We start from the raw sequence: 18266 nt of genomic DNA on the forward strand, positions 1-18266 counted from the left end.
TATTTTTGTGTTTCAGGATATGCCATGCTCACTTTATTGTAGAAAAAAGACAATTTGTTTCAACTTGCATTGCGTAGGTTTTTTTTGTTTTGTTTTTTTTTTGTTTTTTTTTTGTTCTTTTTGTTTCGTTTGTTGTTTTCTTTTATTTCCTGCTAATCTAATGATCCACACTCCAATCCGGTAGGTGGCGGCAATGCACCTATAAGTTGGATGCCAGCCGCCAATTAAAATAAGAAGAAGAAGAAGAAGAACTTGCATTGCTCCTTCGCCTAGCTAGAGGGGGTACTAGTGCTTTCCGGTTTTCGGCGCGCTTTTGACACCAGACCTCACTGTGAAACCGGAGAACCGGGTGGGAGGACGGGAGGCGGCCGTTCAGTAACCCGGGCTGCTGCTACCCCTGGCTACTGTCGTCACAATCAACCGTCGCCGCTGACAGTTGTCCCGGAGGAGGCACACAGTGGACGTTAGCTTCCAACTGGCGAGCTCCATCTTTGAGATAACTACCGGAGGGGTGAGTGGCTCGTTCGGCGAATGGTCGCGCGCTACCAAGCGGTAGCTAATTAGCTTGTCTTGACAGGATCCGACTGACGTTATCACCGGAGAACATTTCCGTGAGTCGTGATGTCGTCTCTACCGTTAAGCTTGTGTATATTTGACTAATCACAAAGGCAGTAAGCTAGCTAACGGTAGCTAAATATTTAAAGTCGATGTTGCTAACCTGAACGTCATGGTTCATTGTGGTGTCGTTTGCTGACTGCATTAACGTTGACTTAGCATTAGCTAGCTGGCGTGTCCGGTGTCGTCTTAGATTTAACCCTAGTGTTCCATGTCAAAGTAGTATTCACCATCTAGGATACCAGCTTGCTTTGAAGGAACTTTGGAGATGCGCACATGCTAATGGTTTTCATATAACCCCATTTAATTTACTCTCAGTTGATGGTACTAGTTTGAGGTCTAGGAGGAACAGATGCTTATGGGATGCATCATTTGGCACCGGACAACCGGCGGCTGCTGTTTCCATCTTCGGTCAAAGAAGAGGACATGAGGGAATGGGGGTGGAAAGCCCCACCCAGTCAATACGGATGGTTAAAGTAACGTTACCCTTAATCCATTTTGTTTCCACGATTACTTTATGGGGATGCGAAACTTCCACCAGCGACATACTTACAAACTGCAATCATTAGTCCTTTGACCCTTTGAGCTGAAAGCAGAGGCATTTGTTTCATTCAACCAATCCTCAAATTAATTTTGCCCTATGCAGTTTGCTCAATTGGTCTCACAATATGACTTATACAAACCCCCTTTTCTTTCCTGGCCATTGTTCTAAGATGTTTACATAATCACCATCTTTGTGTTTTGCTTTTGTAGTGCAGAGCAATGAGAGTGGGGGAGTGAAGGAGGCAGGTGTCCCAGAAGAACATTGCCAGACAAGTGGGAGGCCAAGCAAGTATGCTGGAGGCAGATACAGACCTAGCAGGTGCAGCACAAGGGGATGCCGAGATGGGGAGTGGAGACTTGAAGTCTGAGGTTGTACGGTTAACCCTGGAGCTCCAGGAGGCCACAGAGGAGAAGCTACAGGCAGCCCGCTATGGACTAGTGGTGCTGGAGGAAAGTTCTGCTCTCAAATTGAAATACAGGCAGCTGGAAGAGGAGCATGAAGGCCTCAAAGGGGAGCTACAGCAGCTGAAAGAGGTAGGAACACCCAAGGCCTTTCAGTTATATTTAGACAACCCTAGCCTTGCAAAGTTCTCATACCCCAAGCTTTCAAAGAGTTATTTTCCAATAAAGTACTATTTATTTTGCACATTCTTTTGCCTGTATAAATAAAACTTTTTTTTATTACAAAATGGATGTGAAGCTTCCATCAACCATGTTTTCTCAGAACTATAGTAGGAATGAACACAACATTGGTCAAGATATTTTTATACATAAGAAATGCCCAAGCAAATGTAATTCTGTTACATTATTGCAGGATATATTTACCAAGATGCATAAGTAATATCACACCTTTTTTATGGATTGGATTGTACAACAATGGATTTGTAGAATGGCCAGCTGTCACATGACACAAAATGTAAATGCAGTCAAAATTGAAATGCTATCTATTGATGCTGCTCATTTAAATTTAACAGTTGAGGAACTAAGTGCCTTCAGTGCACATTGTGGTCATATAAAGATACCATTGTTATCTTTTTGTGTGTACCAGTGACCTATGTCATGAATTTGATTGCTCATCCGTTCATTGCATTTTGTTAACTCCGTCTTTCTGCTACCACAATAACAGTTCTGTTACAGCTGTGACCTCATGTTATACTTTCAATGAGGAGACTTGTGAACGCATGCTGAGTCAGTTTTGCTCTCGTATGTCATCTGATGATGACGGAGAACACTGTTTACTGATTAGGACATTGTCAACAGCCAATTACTCAGCACATCCGGTGCTTTTAAAGTATTAATATTTCTCTGTTTATGAGAGAACTGATTTTAATACTTAACTGTATGGCATTAAGGATTAAATTAGGTTAGAGTCAAATAGTCAAGATAAAAAAAGATTAGACCAATATGTCAAAGCACAGATTACCATGTAATCCATGTCTTTCGAATACAAAGCCATATTTTATACATTTACATTCTAGGTGACAGTTATAATTTCTCACTTTTTAAAGTTGCCTTTTGGGGAAATATCTGAGATTCCTATGTTCATGCTTGTGCTGACAAAGAGCTGAATGGCTAATGTGTGAAGGGTTAATATTCTCTCCTGATTGTAAACTTTGACATAAATGCACCAGATGGGCTAAGAATGTATTTAGTGCGGCTAAAATGGGTTTATATAAGAAGGTAATCCTATAAAATTCAATCCTGTCATGGGGCAGGTTTTTGGTTCCGTAATTGTTCCATCCACCTGTTTAAATTGAAATATTAAAAATCCTGCTTATAAGCAGTTGGATATTTAGCAATAAATATGTGCCAGAACAACATTAAAACCGGTTTATCCTGATGTTTTATAACCCCGTATCAAGCAAAGCTCTTTATGTCTTGAGGGACGTAGTGGTACAGAATTTCAGCTATTTTATATAATCTGCATAAACCTCATGTATTGGCTGTTTACCTACCTAGGCTTTGGCAGGGTTTTAACAAAGCAGAACTCATGTGTTGTGAATTAGCATCATTATATAACCACATCACGATGATCAGTTGAGCGTGTTTAGTAGCATTTTCATTACATTTAACACCTTTTTTGTTGGTTGCTTCATCAGTGGGCATTGATGCATAATGTGTCAAGGCTACTGATTATGGCAGGCTGGTATTACAGAGACGTGTAATTTGCCTTTTGCTCGTATTATCACATTTGCTAGATAGAAATACAGAGTGAAACAGTATGGAAGCTGCTGCTAAGGTCTGAGGTGTCTTGTTACCAATCCATAACAACCATTTCCTCAATGTAATCAGGTTTTAAATGATCATTTGTGAAGTGCTATTTCCCTTCTTTTGTTCAAGATGCCTTGATATGAGTAGCACAGCACACATTAATTTGTCTTTCAGCACTGTGAATGTTGTTCTGCTGTCTAAAATAGCATGTAGCTTGCTCGATACTGCAGGTTTTGCCCTTTCCTTAACCCTTTTTGTTTGTGTAAAGGCATTTGCAGATTCTGTGAGCAGCCAAAAGCGTGCAGCTGCTGATGGAGAGTGCCGGGAGGAAAACTTGCTGCAGGAGACTGCTACTAAGGAGGCTGCCATGACAACCCGCATGGAGGAAGTCCAGGCAGAGCTCAAGCAAGCACGCCTTGCTCTAAGCAATGCACATGCAGAGATGGATAGACTTGGGGTGGTTACCAACCAGTTAAAGAAGGTATGGCAACTCAGTCAGTACACCTGCATACTGGTGTTTATACTTATACTGTGCACGACATGAAATTGGTAATTGTGCTGTTTAAGTGTTGTGCCTTGCACTGATTTGACAATGGGTTGTATTCTACAGGAGTGTGAATGTCTGGAGGCAGAAAAGGGCCACCAGAGGGATGAGATGAAGGAATATAAAGTACGTGAGCTGCGCCAGTTGCAGGACAATGGCGAATTGGAAGAAGAGAACATATCTCTACAAAAACAGGTGTCTGTGCTCAAAGAAAACCAGGTCAGTTATTGCTCAAACTCCAATTTCACAAAATATATGCAAGTTATACCTGATGGATAGATGGGGGAAAACATTTGTATGAACATTGTACTTTGTTTTGTTTTTGTTGCTGGAGGATTAATGCTTTTGTCTCGGAAAATGAAGTAACTCCCACAGCTGAGGACAATAGTTCTTCTCTTGATCACCTGCTCTTTTTGTCAGTGAATTCCTAGTTTGGCTGCTCCCCCGGAGAGCCAAATATCTTGTGTAATGAAACATTTTTGTTGACATTATGCAGCAAGGAAATAAAGAACAAATAATAGTAACATAATAACACCATGACTAAACTCCAGGATCACAATTTCACAATTTATAAATTATTGCGGGATAATCAGTTTCAGAGTATTTTTTATTTACTGGATGATTTTGATAGCTTCTAGGAACACATTCCCTTTAGCTGAGAACAAACTGTCAGTCAGTTCTTAATTCTCTAAACTTACACAGTGTTGTGATCTACTAAGTACATGTCACATGCATGGTATGTTAGCTTGCCCATGCAGCAGAACCACACTAAACAGAGTGCATATACAACTTAAAGGTATCAGACGCACCACAACCACAGAGCAAAATTCAAGCTGTTGTTGACTTAAATTATGATTTGTATCATTCAGTTCCAATGAGATACTTTTGTATGTTAACTGTATTTTTGTGTCGTTGCAACGTTAAAATAAAAAGACTAAAAAGGCAAGCTAACAATATTTCTTATAAATGCCTTCCAAATGCTTTTGACATTTTCTGTAGTTATTAACATCTTACATGCTTACAATTCTCAGCAGAAGAAGAAGGTGTTCTGTGTTGTCGGTGTTATGTAGTTATGTTACTGTCAGTGTTTGGATTCCTTGGGGTGTGAGACAAGTGCTTCTCTTTGCAGATGCACTTTTTGTGTATGTTGCAGCTCTGCCAAGAAAACTGTCCATGAGTTGTTAGGCTTGTTTGTGTGTCCATGATCCTTTAGTGGACTTTTAGATAGCAAATAGTCTTGCCTCTACAGTCTCTGAAATCATGTCAGAAATATTTTTTGTTTACACAAACACCCTAATTAAGCTTAAGTACTCATTCAACATATTATTTATTTTGAATAAATATACATGTATTGTTATTTTATGTATACCGTGTGTAAGTAAGGCAAATACATGTGCAAACAGGATGAAAATATTATATAAAGAAAATATATTGGATTAAAACTCTACACCAGTGCGGGAGCCATACATTGTTGTTCAAGAGAAATTAGTGGAGTTGTCTACCATAGCCATCGGAATGTGTGACTATAACACTATTGTGATGAATTGTGTCATGGGTATGTTTGTATGTTTGGGCTAGAATGTGAACCAATTATGTTGCATAAATCAACATAGAAAGACTTGTTAAAACAGTTGTGCTTCTTATTACATTTCAGGTCGAGTTTGAATCGATAAAGCTGGAGCTGACCCAAAAGAACGAGGAGCAGGAATATATGCGAGCTCAGATGGACGAGGCAGCGAGGTTGAAGGAGATAGCAGAGAGGCAGCTGGATGAGGCCCTGGAAGCCCTGAAGGAGGAGAGGGAGCAGAAGAACTGTCTGCGGCGAGAGCTCTCCGCCCTGACCCTTAACCCCTTTGATTCTGTGGGGAACCTGGAGCTCCACTTGGAGCAGCTGGATGACAGCCAGGAGGAGGGCCAGGGGGGAGAGGGGGAAGGCGAGGGAGAGGATCAGGACAGCGGCATTAATAACGGTCCTGGGTCTGCTCCCGGTTCTGCTCACCCTCCTCACTTGGGGGGCTCCAAAAGTAACGGCCTCATGCATCGCTTTTCCACTCCACGCAACAGTGACGTTTTTCTACGAGCTCCAGCCTCTGGCCTGGTGTCGGACCTGCTGAGTGAGCTACACTTTTCAGACAGTCAGAAACTAAAACAACAACTCCTACAGGTAGGCCACAGGACAATATCTGTCACTCTTTTACACCTTTAGATGTGGTAAATTATAGTAGTCCCCCAAAGAAAAATATTGATAAAGTATTCCCACATAAAAGAAACGGGGGCAGTATTTATTTTTGTTGTATTACTTGAATCAAGAGGAAATTCAATGCCATTATAAGATATGCTATTTTGTGGGACAAAAACACTACACACAGTGTATATTGAGAGTCCTCTGTGCAGTGAGGTTGTTGTACAGGTTGGTTCGTGTGTTTAAGATGTCGGTGGGGATGTCAGCTGCTTCCTGCCTTAGACCACATCCCTTGTTGGTGAAGGCGTGAGTCTTTCCATTTAATAAAAAAAACACCAAGCACCATGTTGCATCATCTACTTCACCAAGCAATTTTGTGAATTCCCACCTGATACAGTTGTGCCTCACAAATAAAGGGTACTTAAGAAAATTAGGAATGTCTTGAGCTGTCATCCCTCTGAAGGAAATGTATTATTCATGAAGCACTCAAATCGGGGGTTGGGTTAGCAAGCTCCTACCCACCAGATGTTGGGCGTGGAGCTGAATGGGGTCAGCTACCGTTATACATAAAAAATGCATTAAGAGAAAAGGCAGTGAGAATAATTTGTCCTTTTTGTTTCATGAAAATTAAATTAACAATCAGTATCAGGCCACTATTGGCCTGGCTTTGAACCAAGTTGTTTATATAACTAATGAACAGCTTTAAATCAGGTTTCTGCATATTCATATATTGGTGTCCACATTGGCAGCTCGCTCACATGACATGTACGTGCTGAAAACCTTTGTTCTAGGCAACAACAGAGGATGTTTTTTGGAATAGGCTTAGACACTTGTTTCAATATAACTCATTTTTTGTCTGTCAAACAGTTCTATACAGTACTGTTCAAGGATGGTCACACCAAATGTTGCTTTGATTTAGATTTTTCTTCTGTTCACTCACTTTGCATTTTGTTAGTTGATAAACATTTCTATTTTTGAAAGCATTCTTATTTTACAGCATTTTTTCACACCTGCCTAAAATCTTTGCACAGTACTGTATATATATATAATTTAATATGGCGTAAAAAGTATGGTATTGAAACCGGTCAGCACAGTTAAAATCCAAGCTTGTACTTCTTACTCAAATGGCCATTATGATCATATTTATTTTAAAAATCTCAGAACGCAGAATCTGAATGATTCAACACACTTTCTGAACCAGGCTGAGGGTTTAGAATGCCAAATTGCAGGCTAAACCAGTATCAAAGTATCAAATAACAAAGTATTATTATATGATTTTATTTAAGATGTTTTGATTTGTGTGCTATTAGGTTTGATTATGCCTGGTTTTATTATTTAAAACTAGTGTCTTTTATTACATTTTCTTTGTCTTTACGATTTCTTTGTTGTGTGTGTGTGTGTGTGTGTGTGTATCCAGGCAGAACGAGAGAAGTCCGGTCTGGTTGGCAAAGTGGAAGAACTTCAGATGCAGCTGGTAATGTCCAAACAGGCCCTCAGTCAGCAAGCAGACAAGGTTGGATCTCTCACCCAGCAGCTGGAAGCTATACAGAGCAGCCAGCAGCACCAGGAGGCAGACGACAGGGGAGATGAGACAGAGAATGGAGATGGTGCGGCCTTTGACTACGAGGTAGACACGAAGAGCAAGGAGGTGCTGGAGGCCCGCATGCGTTCAGCCAGCGAGGAGCTTCTGAAGCTGCGGGACGAACTGTCTCAGGCAGGAACTCGTTATAACACCCTGGAGCAAAGATACAAACAGGAGAAGGATCGATGGAGAGCAGAGGCTCAGGAGCTGGCTGACAAGATCCGTCAGTGCATCAAGTCCAGCAAGCAAGACCAAGAGCGCATCAGTGAGCTCGAGAAGGAGATTGGAGCCACTCGTAAAGTGGCCATCGATTCAGAAGGGCACTTAAGCGTTGCACAGGAAGAGCTGCTGGCTTTCTCCGAGGAGCTGTCCAACCTCTATCACCACATCTGCGTGTGCAACAACCTGACACCCAAACGAGTCACCCTGGACTATTACCGAGATGGTGCCAGGGCAAGTGTTGGCAGTGCAAGAAGATCCCACTTTGCGTACCCCCAGCACAACTCCCAGAAGAAGCCACGAGCCAATGACATGTTCAGCTCTAAAGCTTCAGCATTGCAGTTTATGGGGGAGGTGGACAGTGCAGGAACCAGCACAGAGTCTCCTAACAGCCCTGTATCCCCCACCCTGGATTTCAGGGACCCTTCAAATGTCCGCAACTTGGTAGCGGTCATTCGTTGCCAGATCAAACACCTCCGGGTAAGAAAGCACTGTTTGTCACAGCCGTTTATTACAGCACTACTCTACTAGTACATGATTGTTAGAGAACTGACTACTTCATTGTGGATCGATCACTAAAAGCCAGGCTTTTGTTCTGGTTGAAGGCTTTTCCTCCTCCTCAAATTTCTTTTTGAAGCTCTTATCAGACTGTTAAATGAAGTTGAGTAGCTCCCATGTCTGTTTTAAACCAAAGCCTGGTGTGGGACTTGTTGACACGTGCGTGTGTGTGTGGGTTTGAATGGATTGGATTATCAGTGGTCAAAGTTGAGTTGTAGCTTCCTCTACAGAGAATCCTTTCAGAATACAGCAGTGTCTGGAACACTGGGAGCTTGTGTTTTTACTTAGTGAAACACATGTTTAGACACCATACAGTTGCTCTTTTACTTCTTTTAATTTTAAAGGGTCATACATGTTTATAAAGTTATTGATTAATTAAAAGTGTGATGTTAGGATAAAACACCCCGATACAGATAAAATGTATATATAATCACTACTATAAGACAAAGTGTTTTCCAATGCCAGGATTTTGACAAAATGTTTATTTTCCACTGAATCAAACACATTTACTTATTTCTTTGGATCAATGTCTTTGTGTTCTCTCAGGTGGCAGTGGACCTCTGTCGTCAGAGGGGCGCGATGCCTTACTCGGGGTTCAGCAGCAGCGGAGAGTCGGAGCGGGACGCTGAAAGCCTCATGGAAGAAGTACTAAAACTCAAGTCCCTTCTGAGCACTAAGAGAGAACAGATTGCTACCCTCAGGACTGTCCTCAAGGCTAACAAACAGGTAGGTCACAGCAACCACTGGCTACACTACAACGTTCCATCTTGAGCTCCTTGCACTCTTGAAATGTTTAGTCTCGTAACAGCAAGTATTTGACTATGGGAGACTGCTCTAAATTAGCCTGACCTGTCAGGAACTGTGCCTAGAATGTAATCCTCGAATGTCCCAAGCCAATATGTGGATGTCTTTAAAAATAAGCTTTCCCCACATTTGTCCTTTTTTGTTTACTCCATCAGTTGCTTTGCATGTACAAGAAATCTCATAGCAGCTCAGAGAAAATGTTGTGAAATGTATTTTTTCCTTCTCTTGCCAATATGTTTGACATATTCTTGATAAGGACCTGACCAAAGAGAGGAGGTTTTCTCTATTGTCCACACATAACCTTGACATGAGCAGTATGGTTGACCTGGATCGTCACCATCTTGTCTAGACAGTCCCTTGGGCTCACATGGTTATGCACCTTGAGTACAGTGTGATGTTGCGCTCCACAAAGGTTGCGCTCCTTCCCCTCCCGTCCCCTCCCGTCCCCTCCCCTCCCCTCCTCTCCTCTCCTCTCCTCCCCTCCCCTCCCCTCCCCTCCCCTCCTCTCCTCTCCTCTCCTGTAGCTCCAGCACTCTGTGACCTGCTTCTGTCGTTCCCTTAGCTGTCACTCTCCCTTTCACACACACATAAACACTGAAGGTAATCTGCTTGGTTGGGCTGTGCTCACATACAGTAGTTTACCCCCTCAAGTCTGATTTCCAGGACTATGTTGGCTCCCCATGTGGTTTTCTGATGAAATCATGTTTTTTTCCACACAAGACTTTTGCATTGTTGATGCAAGTCACAGATATGTAAAAGGTGATTACACAAAAGGGGAAAACTGGGCTTAGGCCTTTGGCTGTGTGTCTTTTGAGTGACTCTCAGAACTTATGGTCTTCATTACCAACAAGGTTTTTATATACCTGCCAAGCTCTGATATAGATTGCTCTTTAACAAAGAACATGTTGTAGTCACATGGACTAGGAATGAAAGGATAGTAATGTATAGGTATATTTATTTCAACATAAGGTGTCTTTTAAAAAATTCACATACCTATTCATCACAAAATGAATGAAATTATGTTATTAAAACTATTATAAAGACTCTCATTTAAAAAAAACTTAATGTTGCCTGAAGTTATTTCCAGAATCGCTAAAGACTCTGTTACAGAGCGTATGTTAATAAATATGAGGCCCAAGCGAGGGAAAGGACTTCCTAGATATCTCTGTTTGAAACAAGTGCATTATTAATTTTGTTTTGGTCTAGTCCGTTTAAATCATGCACAGTTGCATGCATTTTAACACCCACTATGACAGAGGAATTGTCACTGCAGTAGCATATAATTGTGCAATTATCGTTCTTGTCAATGCAGACTGCGGAGTTGGCCCTGTCCAATTTAAAAACGAAGTACGAGACAGAAAAGAGCATGGTGTCGGAGACCATGATGAAACTGCGGAACGAGCTCAAAGCCTTGAAGGAGGATGCCGCAACCTTCTCTTCACTGCGAGTCATGTTTGCCAGCCGGTAAGATTTCCTTATTGGTATATGAGAAGAGTAAGCAATATATTCAGCAGTAGTAGTATATTTAGTCCATTGACAAAATGGGTTTTTGATTGCTATAGAATGTATTTTAGCTGAAATGTGTTAATTAGTCTGATTGTCTCTAGTTGCTGGTGTTTTTTTTTTCGTGCTTAGTAATGGTGCTCTTGTTGTGGTACAGCTTCTGCTTCCACTCATGTAATAAGCTTAACATGCTTATTACGCCTGTGGACAATCCACTGGTTCACGTGAAGATTATAAACCACATGCTCTGCCCTGTGCCGATGGGGGAGGAGGCATGGACAGATTTGTCCCATCAAGCCAGGTCACCTTAGGGAAGGAGAAGCCTAATGTCGGTGGGAGATGGGTGGGAAGGAGCTGGTCGAGGGTTGAACTTAAAGACCACAACACTTCAGTCACTAATCACTAACCGTGGGGAACATGGTGCATGGATTGTTGAGTGTTTTTGTGTTGGGTGTTAAGTGAGTGAACTTTTTCCCTTGGCTTTTGTTATTAATTCCCAGAGAAGCTTCTTAGACATGCATTACCTGTCTAGGCCCCTCCAGACAGTTATGAGCTGCCATTTAATTATCCTTAAGAAGGATTGGAGAACAAACTGTGGTCAAGCGCTACTGCTGTCAGTTGCAACAGGCTAAAGATTACAGTTTAAAACACCCTCTTGTGAATAATTAGTTGTAGTTGTAATAAAGTTTTGTGGTGCCATCATGTGGATAGCTGGAGTGACTGCAGTGCATTACAGCATATGGCGACAAGAGAGTATGCAATTTTTTAACTCTTATTCCGGTCAAATTGTTGTCATCTTAACCTGCACCCCTCATTTCTTTCTCTAGAAATTGATCTAAAAATGTGAGATTTGTTTTTGCAGCAGCTTCACAAACACTGTGGATTTGCATATTTTCTTTGTATCGCGTCAATTTAAATTTAATAATTTTGTAATCCACAAAACATTACCACTGTGAATTGTGTGATTTAATAATTAATTCATGAAACAAAAACTGTCTTGACTAATCAATAATGAAGCTAATCTTTAGTTGCAGTGTTGGTGTTTTGTCACATCTAGTTTTTAAAGTTTGTGTCTGCCACAATAGAAGTCATGTTTAGCATGTGTTTTGTTGTGCGTCTCTGGTTTTCGTGCATTAATTTGTTTTTACCTGCTTGTGCATGTTGCATCTTTTCACTCTGTACAATCTCTCAGGTGTGACCAGTATGTCACCCAGTTGGATGAGATGCAGAGGCAGCTGGCAGCAGCAGAGGATGAGAAGAAGACACTGAATTCTCTGCTGCGTATGGCGATACAGCAGAAATTGGCTCTTACTCAGCGTTTGGAGGACCTGGAGGCTCCTCAGTCTCCCCACAGCTTGAACAGCAGCCCCCGCCGCTCTCGGGCCAAAGAACTGGCCGCCAAGTCAGGCCGCGCTCCACGGAGCCCCCGAAGCAGTCCTGCACGCCCACCAATGAGAAGCAGTCCACGGGCAAGCCCTGTTCTCGGAGGCAGCGTTTCTGCGATGGCCACACACCACCTGAGAGGTTTAACCCGAAGTCTCCACGCAAGTCCTGTAAGAACCGCTCTCTCTCTTTGTTCTGAAAACCACATCCAGACAAGCAGCCAGTCACGCAGAGGCAAGGGTCTCCCACGGGACGCCACCTTCATTAGAAGTCATAGCGTCAGTGATATTTTTAATACTGATTCGAGTCCAAGCTGCTCCCCAACACGTAAAAGCTCTACCAGTTCTATGAGCAGCGAGTTAATGGCTAAAAAAACACAAATCAGTGATTCAAGAAAAGGTACGTCAGGTCGAAGAGCTTCAGTCCCTGTACGCCAGGACACCTTCATTACAACTCGTGTTGTACCGGCCTCTTCCACCAGGCGAAAGCCTTCTTTGTTTTCTTCATCTACAGATAGTCTAACCTCTTCTAAAGCTACGTGTGTGTATCCTAACACTGCTGAAGCATGGGGTGAAAATAAACAAAAGCCTGATCCAAAACCAAACTTGGATACTTCAGTAAGAAGAAAACAGTCAAATCAGAGGTCTAATTCTGTACAAGCAACAGCTGCATGCCGTAACACGTTTCAATCAGACACAGGCTCTACTCAGTTCAATGCTAAATCTTCAGTGGCCCCAACAACCACATCCCTCCCTGTTCACAATCCATCTGGTAGGACCAGGATGACTGGGATCTGTAGAGAGTCCAGGCGTAGATTATCCACCTCCTCAGGTAGAACCACAGAGGAACCGTTAACTACTGTCACTAGGAGCTCTGCTAATAGAGTTCAGGGCACACCTGCCAGGCCCCGGAGCTCACACTCTAGGTCATCTCGCAGGCAATGAGCTAAAGTAACCACCAGATTTATGCTCTGTACTAAACAACAAGGCTTGTGCGGTACAGGTTTTATTCACACCATCATACCTGTCGTTTCATTGGGGCGTACAATATATGTATTTGGAGTAATTTCAGTAAAGAGATTCGTTTGAGGGGCGACATGTCGTTACATTCAACAAGCTCTTGGTAATAAAGGAAATATTCCAGGTATTTTCCTTTTTCATTAGTCCTGTAGCATTAGAGCCACTACTTGCAGTTGCCATCTTTCCCAGGTGAGCTTAGACTGACCTCTGGTGGTCCATACTGTGCTCTTAAAACCTCACCTTACAGCATATACACTTAGTGGTATAGAAAATCATGTTGGAATTTCTGAATACCCTGGTAAACCATGACACAGCCCAAGTCTAAAATCACTTTATCTAAAGCTATACACTATGATATAAATAAGCCATAATTTATGCTATAAAATAAATCATCTATCTTAAATATATTTGTGTTTTTTGCACAGAATATGTGAATACATATCAGGGTTATAGGGGAATTGTTTGCTTTTATACATTTCATGTGGCTGTTTGAAGACCCTAATTTGCTGATCCTTTTATATGTTTTATGGATCCATTTATCCTTATCAATTACCCTCACCCTTTTCACCTTTTTTTTTAATTTGAACTAAATATGTTTTTTTTGTCTCTGTCTCACCCTGTCTCTGTAGCGCTGAAACACTCGTTCCATTACTCCAAACCCCCTCTTCTCCATAAGGACCTGTCTTCATGTTGACTCCCCGGCTCCCTCCTCCTTTCCTGACTCGAGACATCCTGTCCATACCAGATATGATGCAACATTCCCCAGTCTACCCACCACAACCATGGATTTGAAAAAGTAAAAAAAAAAAAAAAAAAAAAAGAAATCAAATCTCTCATCCCGCCCCCTTGGTTTTCTCTGCTTGGAGCGGAGAAACCTGCATGCAGCCTGGAGAAGGATGAAGAGACATATGTGCTGCTCATTGCTATGTGAAGTCATTGACTGTCTTGTCCCAAATGGATCCAATTTCCATCTGGTCTTGTTCAAGGCTGCTGTGTGTTGTGGTGAACCATTGACAGTATTTATTCCAGAATGAGAGACTTTTTATGTGCAGTATTTGCTGTCCTCAGGCTTTGATTCGAGGCTATGTTCTGTTTCAAGGCTGTACGTCTTTACACTCTTGCCTTTAGTCTGGCATCCTGGTCAGACCAGTCTGGCGTCTTTTAGTGTCTATAAGTCGTTAGGTAATCTGTAATAGCTTTCCCCAGGTAGTTGTTTTTGTAGAACAATGCAGCCTTACTAATATAACTGCTATCCCACAAATAGAGAGCTTGCTATCGTCTTGAGGTTCCCCGCTTTTATGCGGTGGTACAGTTACATGCCCTTTTTTTTTTATCCTATCACGTGTCTGGCTCTTTGGCTTTTGCCCATCAGCCACACCCTTTAACTATAGGTCAGTAGACATGCTATTTCATTGATGGAAATAGGCCAGCCATAAGTTCACCACCTCAGGTCAAACAGAGTAATCAGATAGATGATTTGGCAGAACTTTAATGTGCATCTTACTTTGCAAACTATGCAGACCAAGTCAGGACAGTGCCTGTATACTTCCTGCTGTTCTTTAGGGTCAAACTTACCTTTACGGTCAGTAAACAGTTGGCTGCAGGTTGCATCTTTTTTACAACAGCCATTTAGCAGCTCTCACAATAAGCAGCTTTTGGTAGCCATCTGGGTTTGCAATATTGCAAGCATCCCATTGGCTGATAATTTCCTGCTTGTTGGGCTGTTGGCTTGAAAAAGACACTCTCTCACATCACTCAAGAATATAGTAATGTGTTTACCTAAAACTAACATGCCTGGCCATGCACATTTCTCTTGGTAACATATTCATAATAACAATTCTCATTCCGCTTCTGCTTTTTGAACAGTAATGATACTCACGTTTTGTATTCCATCATTTAATTTCACCATGCTTTTGTCTGCTACCAAAGTGAGCATGTTGTAATGAAGTAGAATTATGTTCAAAATGCTAGCTTTCTCCTCCTGTGGCTGCAGCACCCATTATTTCACTTAGGAATGTTAATAGTGCTAACAGGCTGCTCTTAGAGTGGTTGCTTGTAGAAAAATTAAATAATATTGTCCCATAATAATAAAAAAATGAAATGGATCTCACGGAACAAATACATTTTATCAAACAAAATATTTCAAAAAGCAATAACTCCAACGTGACATTGCTTTGCTAGCTCCACAAGCAGAGAGACAAAGAAAACACAAAGGAAAACAACATGTAAATGTACATGTATCTGCTGATTACCCAACATGGGTTGCTTATAGAGTAGTTTGATGCCAGGGTTGTCATTTGACAACAGCAAATATGTTAACATTGGCACCGTATCAACACCTGTCTCGTTGAATGCAGCTTAAATTCAAATTGAATTGACCTGATGAGACCAATCATGATCTTTAAGACCACATTTGGAAACGACTGTTTCAAAAAAAGAGAACTAGATGCAAGAAAGTGTTGACATCCATGTTTTTAAAGCTAAACTGTCCTGTGGTTTAGCAGAAGAGTCCACATCCTGCTGATTTGTTTTACTTTTTAGTGCCTTGGTTTTGATCTTGTCTGTTGGTTTTAGACTACATCACATTTTCTAAATAGAGGCTACTGTTTAACACTGTCGTTGTGAATTTTTATTTTTTGAAGGTATGTTTTATTTACGTTGAAGAAACTCACTGGGAAGTGTTAGCACTGAATAAAGCGATATCTCATTTTGTTAAAATATTTTCACTTTTTAGCTAGCATGCCTTGTATGATCTTATTAGAATTAATGAATGAATAACGAATGCAGAAAATCAAGAAACTATATCAAACACAAATTAACACATAAGTTAAGTTTCCTTGCTAAAAAGTGGAAATGCTTCAACATTATGTCATATTGCTTCGAAGGTTGTAAATGGATTTCGTAATCTATTTAATTCACTCTGTGCAGATGTGTGTATAATTTAATTACCATTGTTGTATAATATTTTAACTGTATTTATGTGGTCTGCGTTCTGTGTAAATTGTTCCAAAGGACAACGTGCACACACTCCGCATAACACACTTGATGGTCCTCAACTTTTTATGTGTATGCAGTTTCCTTCCATTGACCTGTGAACCACTTTTGTCATGAAGAATAAAAACAAGCCAACACTGTATGCTGATCGTGGTCTTTTGAGTTCAAACACAGTATCAGAAAACTGCTTTCAGTTTCTTAGATGTGATTATACAGCAGACTACTGTTGTTTTGTGGTTTCCTGCTAAATACATGTAGTCTGTGATGATAACACAATGTTTTTTCTGGCTGAGAGGGAAATGAGAGGAAGTAAACAAAGACTAAATGTTCAGTTTCAATTCCTAAATGACGCAGCAAAGTGAATTTTAGTCCTCGTCACATTTTAAATGCATTTCAATTTGGTCTAACGTCATGGAGGTGACTCAGCTGGCAGATTGACTAATAACAGAATTTCCTTGTGGTGACTACAATACAAAGACGATTATATTACGCACAAACGATCCAGTGGGCTTTGGACATGTGTAATGCGCAGATGTCCCTCCATGATTTGTTAAATTTAAAAAATCCACTGCAGATGTAATCTGTTCCCAGGCTCTAGAACAGACTCCAGTCCACATTAAGTCTTGTTCCACTATTGACAGTTCAAATCAAATTTAAAAACCTTTTTCACTTGCTTGTAGCTTTTTTAATGTCCTTTTACTGCTAATAAGTACTACTACTTATTTATTCTGTTCTTGATCTGATGATGTTGATGTTCTTGAATCTATCAACAAAATCCGTCTTTTACAGAGGAGTTTACAGCTCCCGAGGCACCCCAAAAAGAGTTTACAATTTAAGAAAATACTGAAAAACAATAGCAAAGAATTAAACAAGTGCAATAAAATACAATGTGACCAGCTTCACTCAAAGCCTTTTTTTAGAATTTTATTTTATTAATTTCTGTGGGTCATCATATTAGGTACCAGGAAGTACATCAGAACAACAGAAATAAAAAAATAAATAAAAAATAGCTGTTTCAGAATGTCATCAATATCAGTTTCATAGTATTTCATTAAAATCAAAGTTACTTCAGAATTTCACCTGTCTTATAATATTCAATGCTTCCCTCAATCCTAATAATTGGTTATACCAACCCACCCCTCCCCCACCCAACCATAACAAGGCCTGACATTTTGTCCAAAGCATCTACAACAAAGATTAAAACCTAAATCAGTTCTGAGTTTCTCAAAATTACTCATCAGACTATCGAGTTTAATCAGTGGTAGATTATTTCTGTGAGCACAGAACAACATATTCGAGAGCAGATTTTCCAAGATTAGTATTTACTGTTGGCATTTGTACCTAAGGCCAGCCTGCAGAACGAGTTTGGTGAGCGCTCATCAGTCATCACTCCTTGTGATGAGTTAAGATAAATAATGATGAGATTAGGTAGCAGGACTCAGTGTTTCATTTCCTGAAGATCAACACTCTGTGATAGGGATTTTTAAGGTATGGCAGAAAGTTGATCAGCAGAGGATGTTATTTGGGAAACATCTTCAGTTTCATCTGGTGTTTTGGGCCTTTTACTTTACAATAAACTTATTGAGACAGGTCGACTGCAGGGTCATTAAAACCTGGATGTGTCCCCCCCAGCCAGTGACTGCTTTGTTCAGCAACTTCAGCTATTTCTTGGACTGCTCTCCTGCTGGACTGCCCTTTGATTCCTAACCCCCTGAGGAACTTTGTATATTGTTGGCCACAAATCCTCTGCATTCCACTGGGCGCTCCAACTTTACCTTCCAGCCTCTGTTTTCTGCTTCTGCTACAAAATTGCTCTGCTGATGAACTTTCCGCCCAACCTTAAACATCCCTTTGACTTGTGCCAGATTGCCTTGTGAGGAATTAAGATAAATAAACAGTAGGCTGTTCTTTTTAAGCAAACAAGAAGCAATGACAATCCTTTATAAGGAGACCAGAGGCAATGACGCATGTGTTCTTACATTGAAAGAATGGCAAAAACTGTGTTATTTAAATAATAACATGCACTTTATCATTTCTCCTTATACTTTTGAGCATGTTTTGCTGATACTAACACTATTAAATAATATTTTCAAGACAAGTGCAAGACTT

The 18266-nt window shown here is 40.9% G+C and overlaps 1 protein-coding gene across 1 annotated transcript; it reads left to right on the forward strand.

Annotated features, from left to right (window-relative positions):
• Positions 1–169: 169 nt before the first annotated feature.
• On the forward strand, positions 170–16299 carry zgc:162200 (uncharacterized protein LOC558638 homolog). The gene is made up of 10 exons (XM_059332780.1): positions 170–511; positions 1369–1692; positions 3638–3850; positions 3980–4132; positions 5568–6077; positions 7513–8376; positions 9001–9180; positions 10571–10722; positions 11954–12314; positions 13793–16299. The coding sequence occupies exons 2-10, from the start codon at positions 1450–1452 to the stop codon at positions 13796–13798; spliced, it is 2682 nt and encodes an 893-aa protein (XP_059188763.1). The 5' UTR covers positions 170–511; positions 1369–1449; the 3' UTR covers positions 13799–16299.
• The last annotated feature ends 1967 nt before the right edge of the window (positions 16300–18266 follow it).

Source organism: Centropristis striata, chromosome 5 (assembly GCF_030273125.1).
Source record: "Centropristis striata isolate RG_2023a ecotype Rhode Island chromosome 5, C.striata_1.0, whole genome shotgun sequence".
NCBI lineage: Eukaryota > Metazoa > Chordata > Actinopteri > Perciformes > Serranidae > Centropristis > Centropristis striata.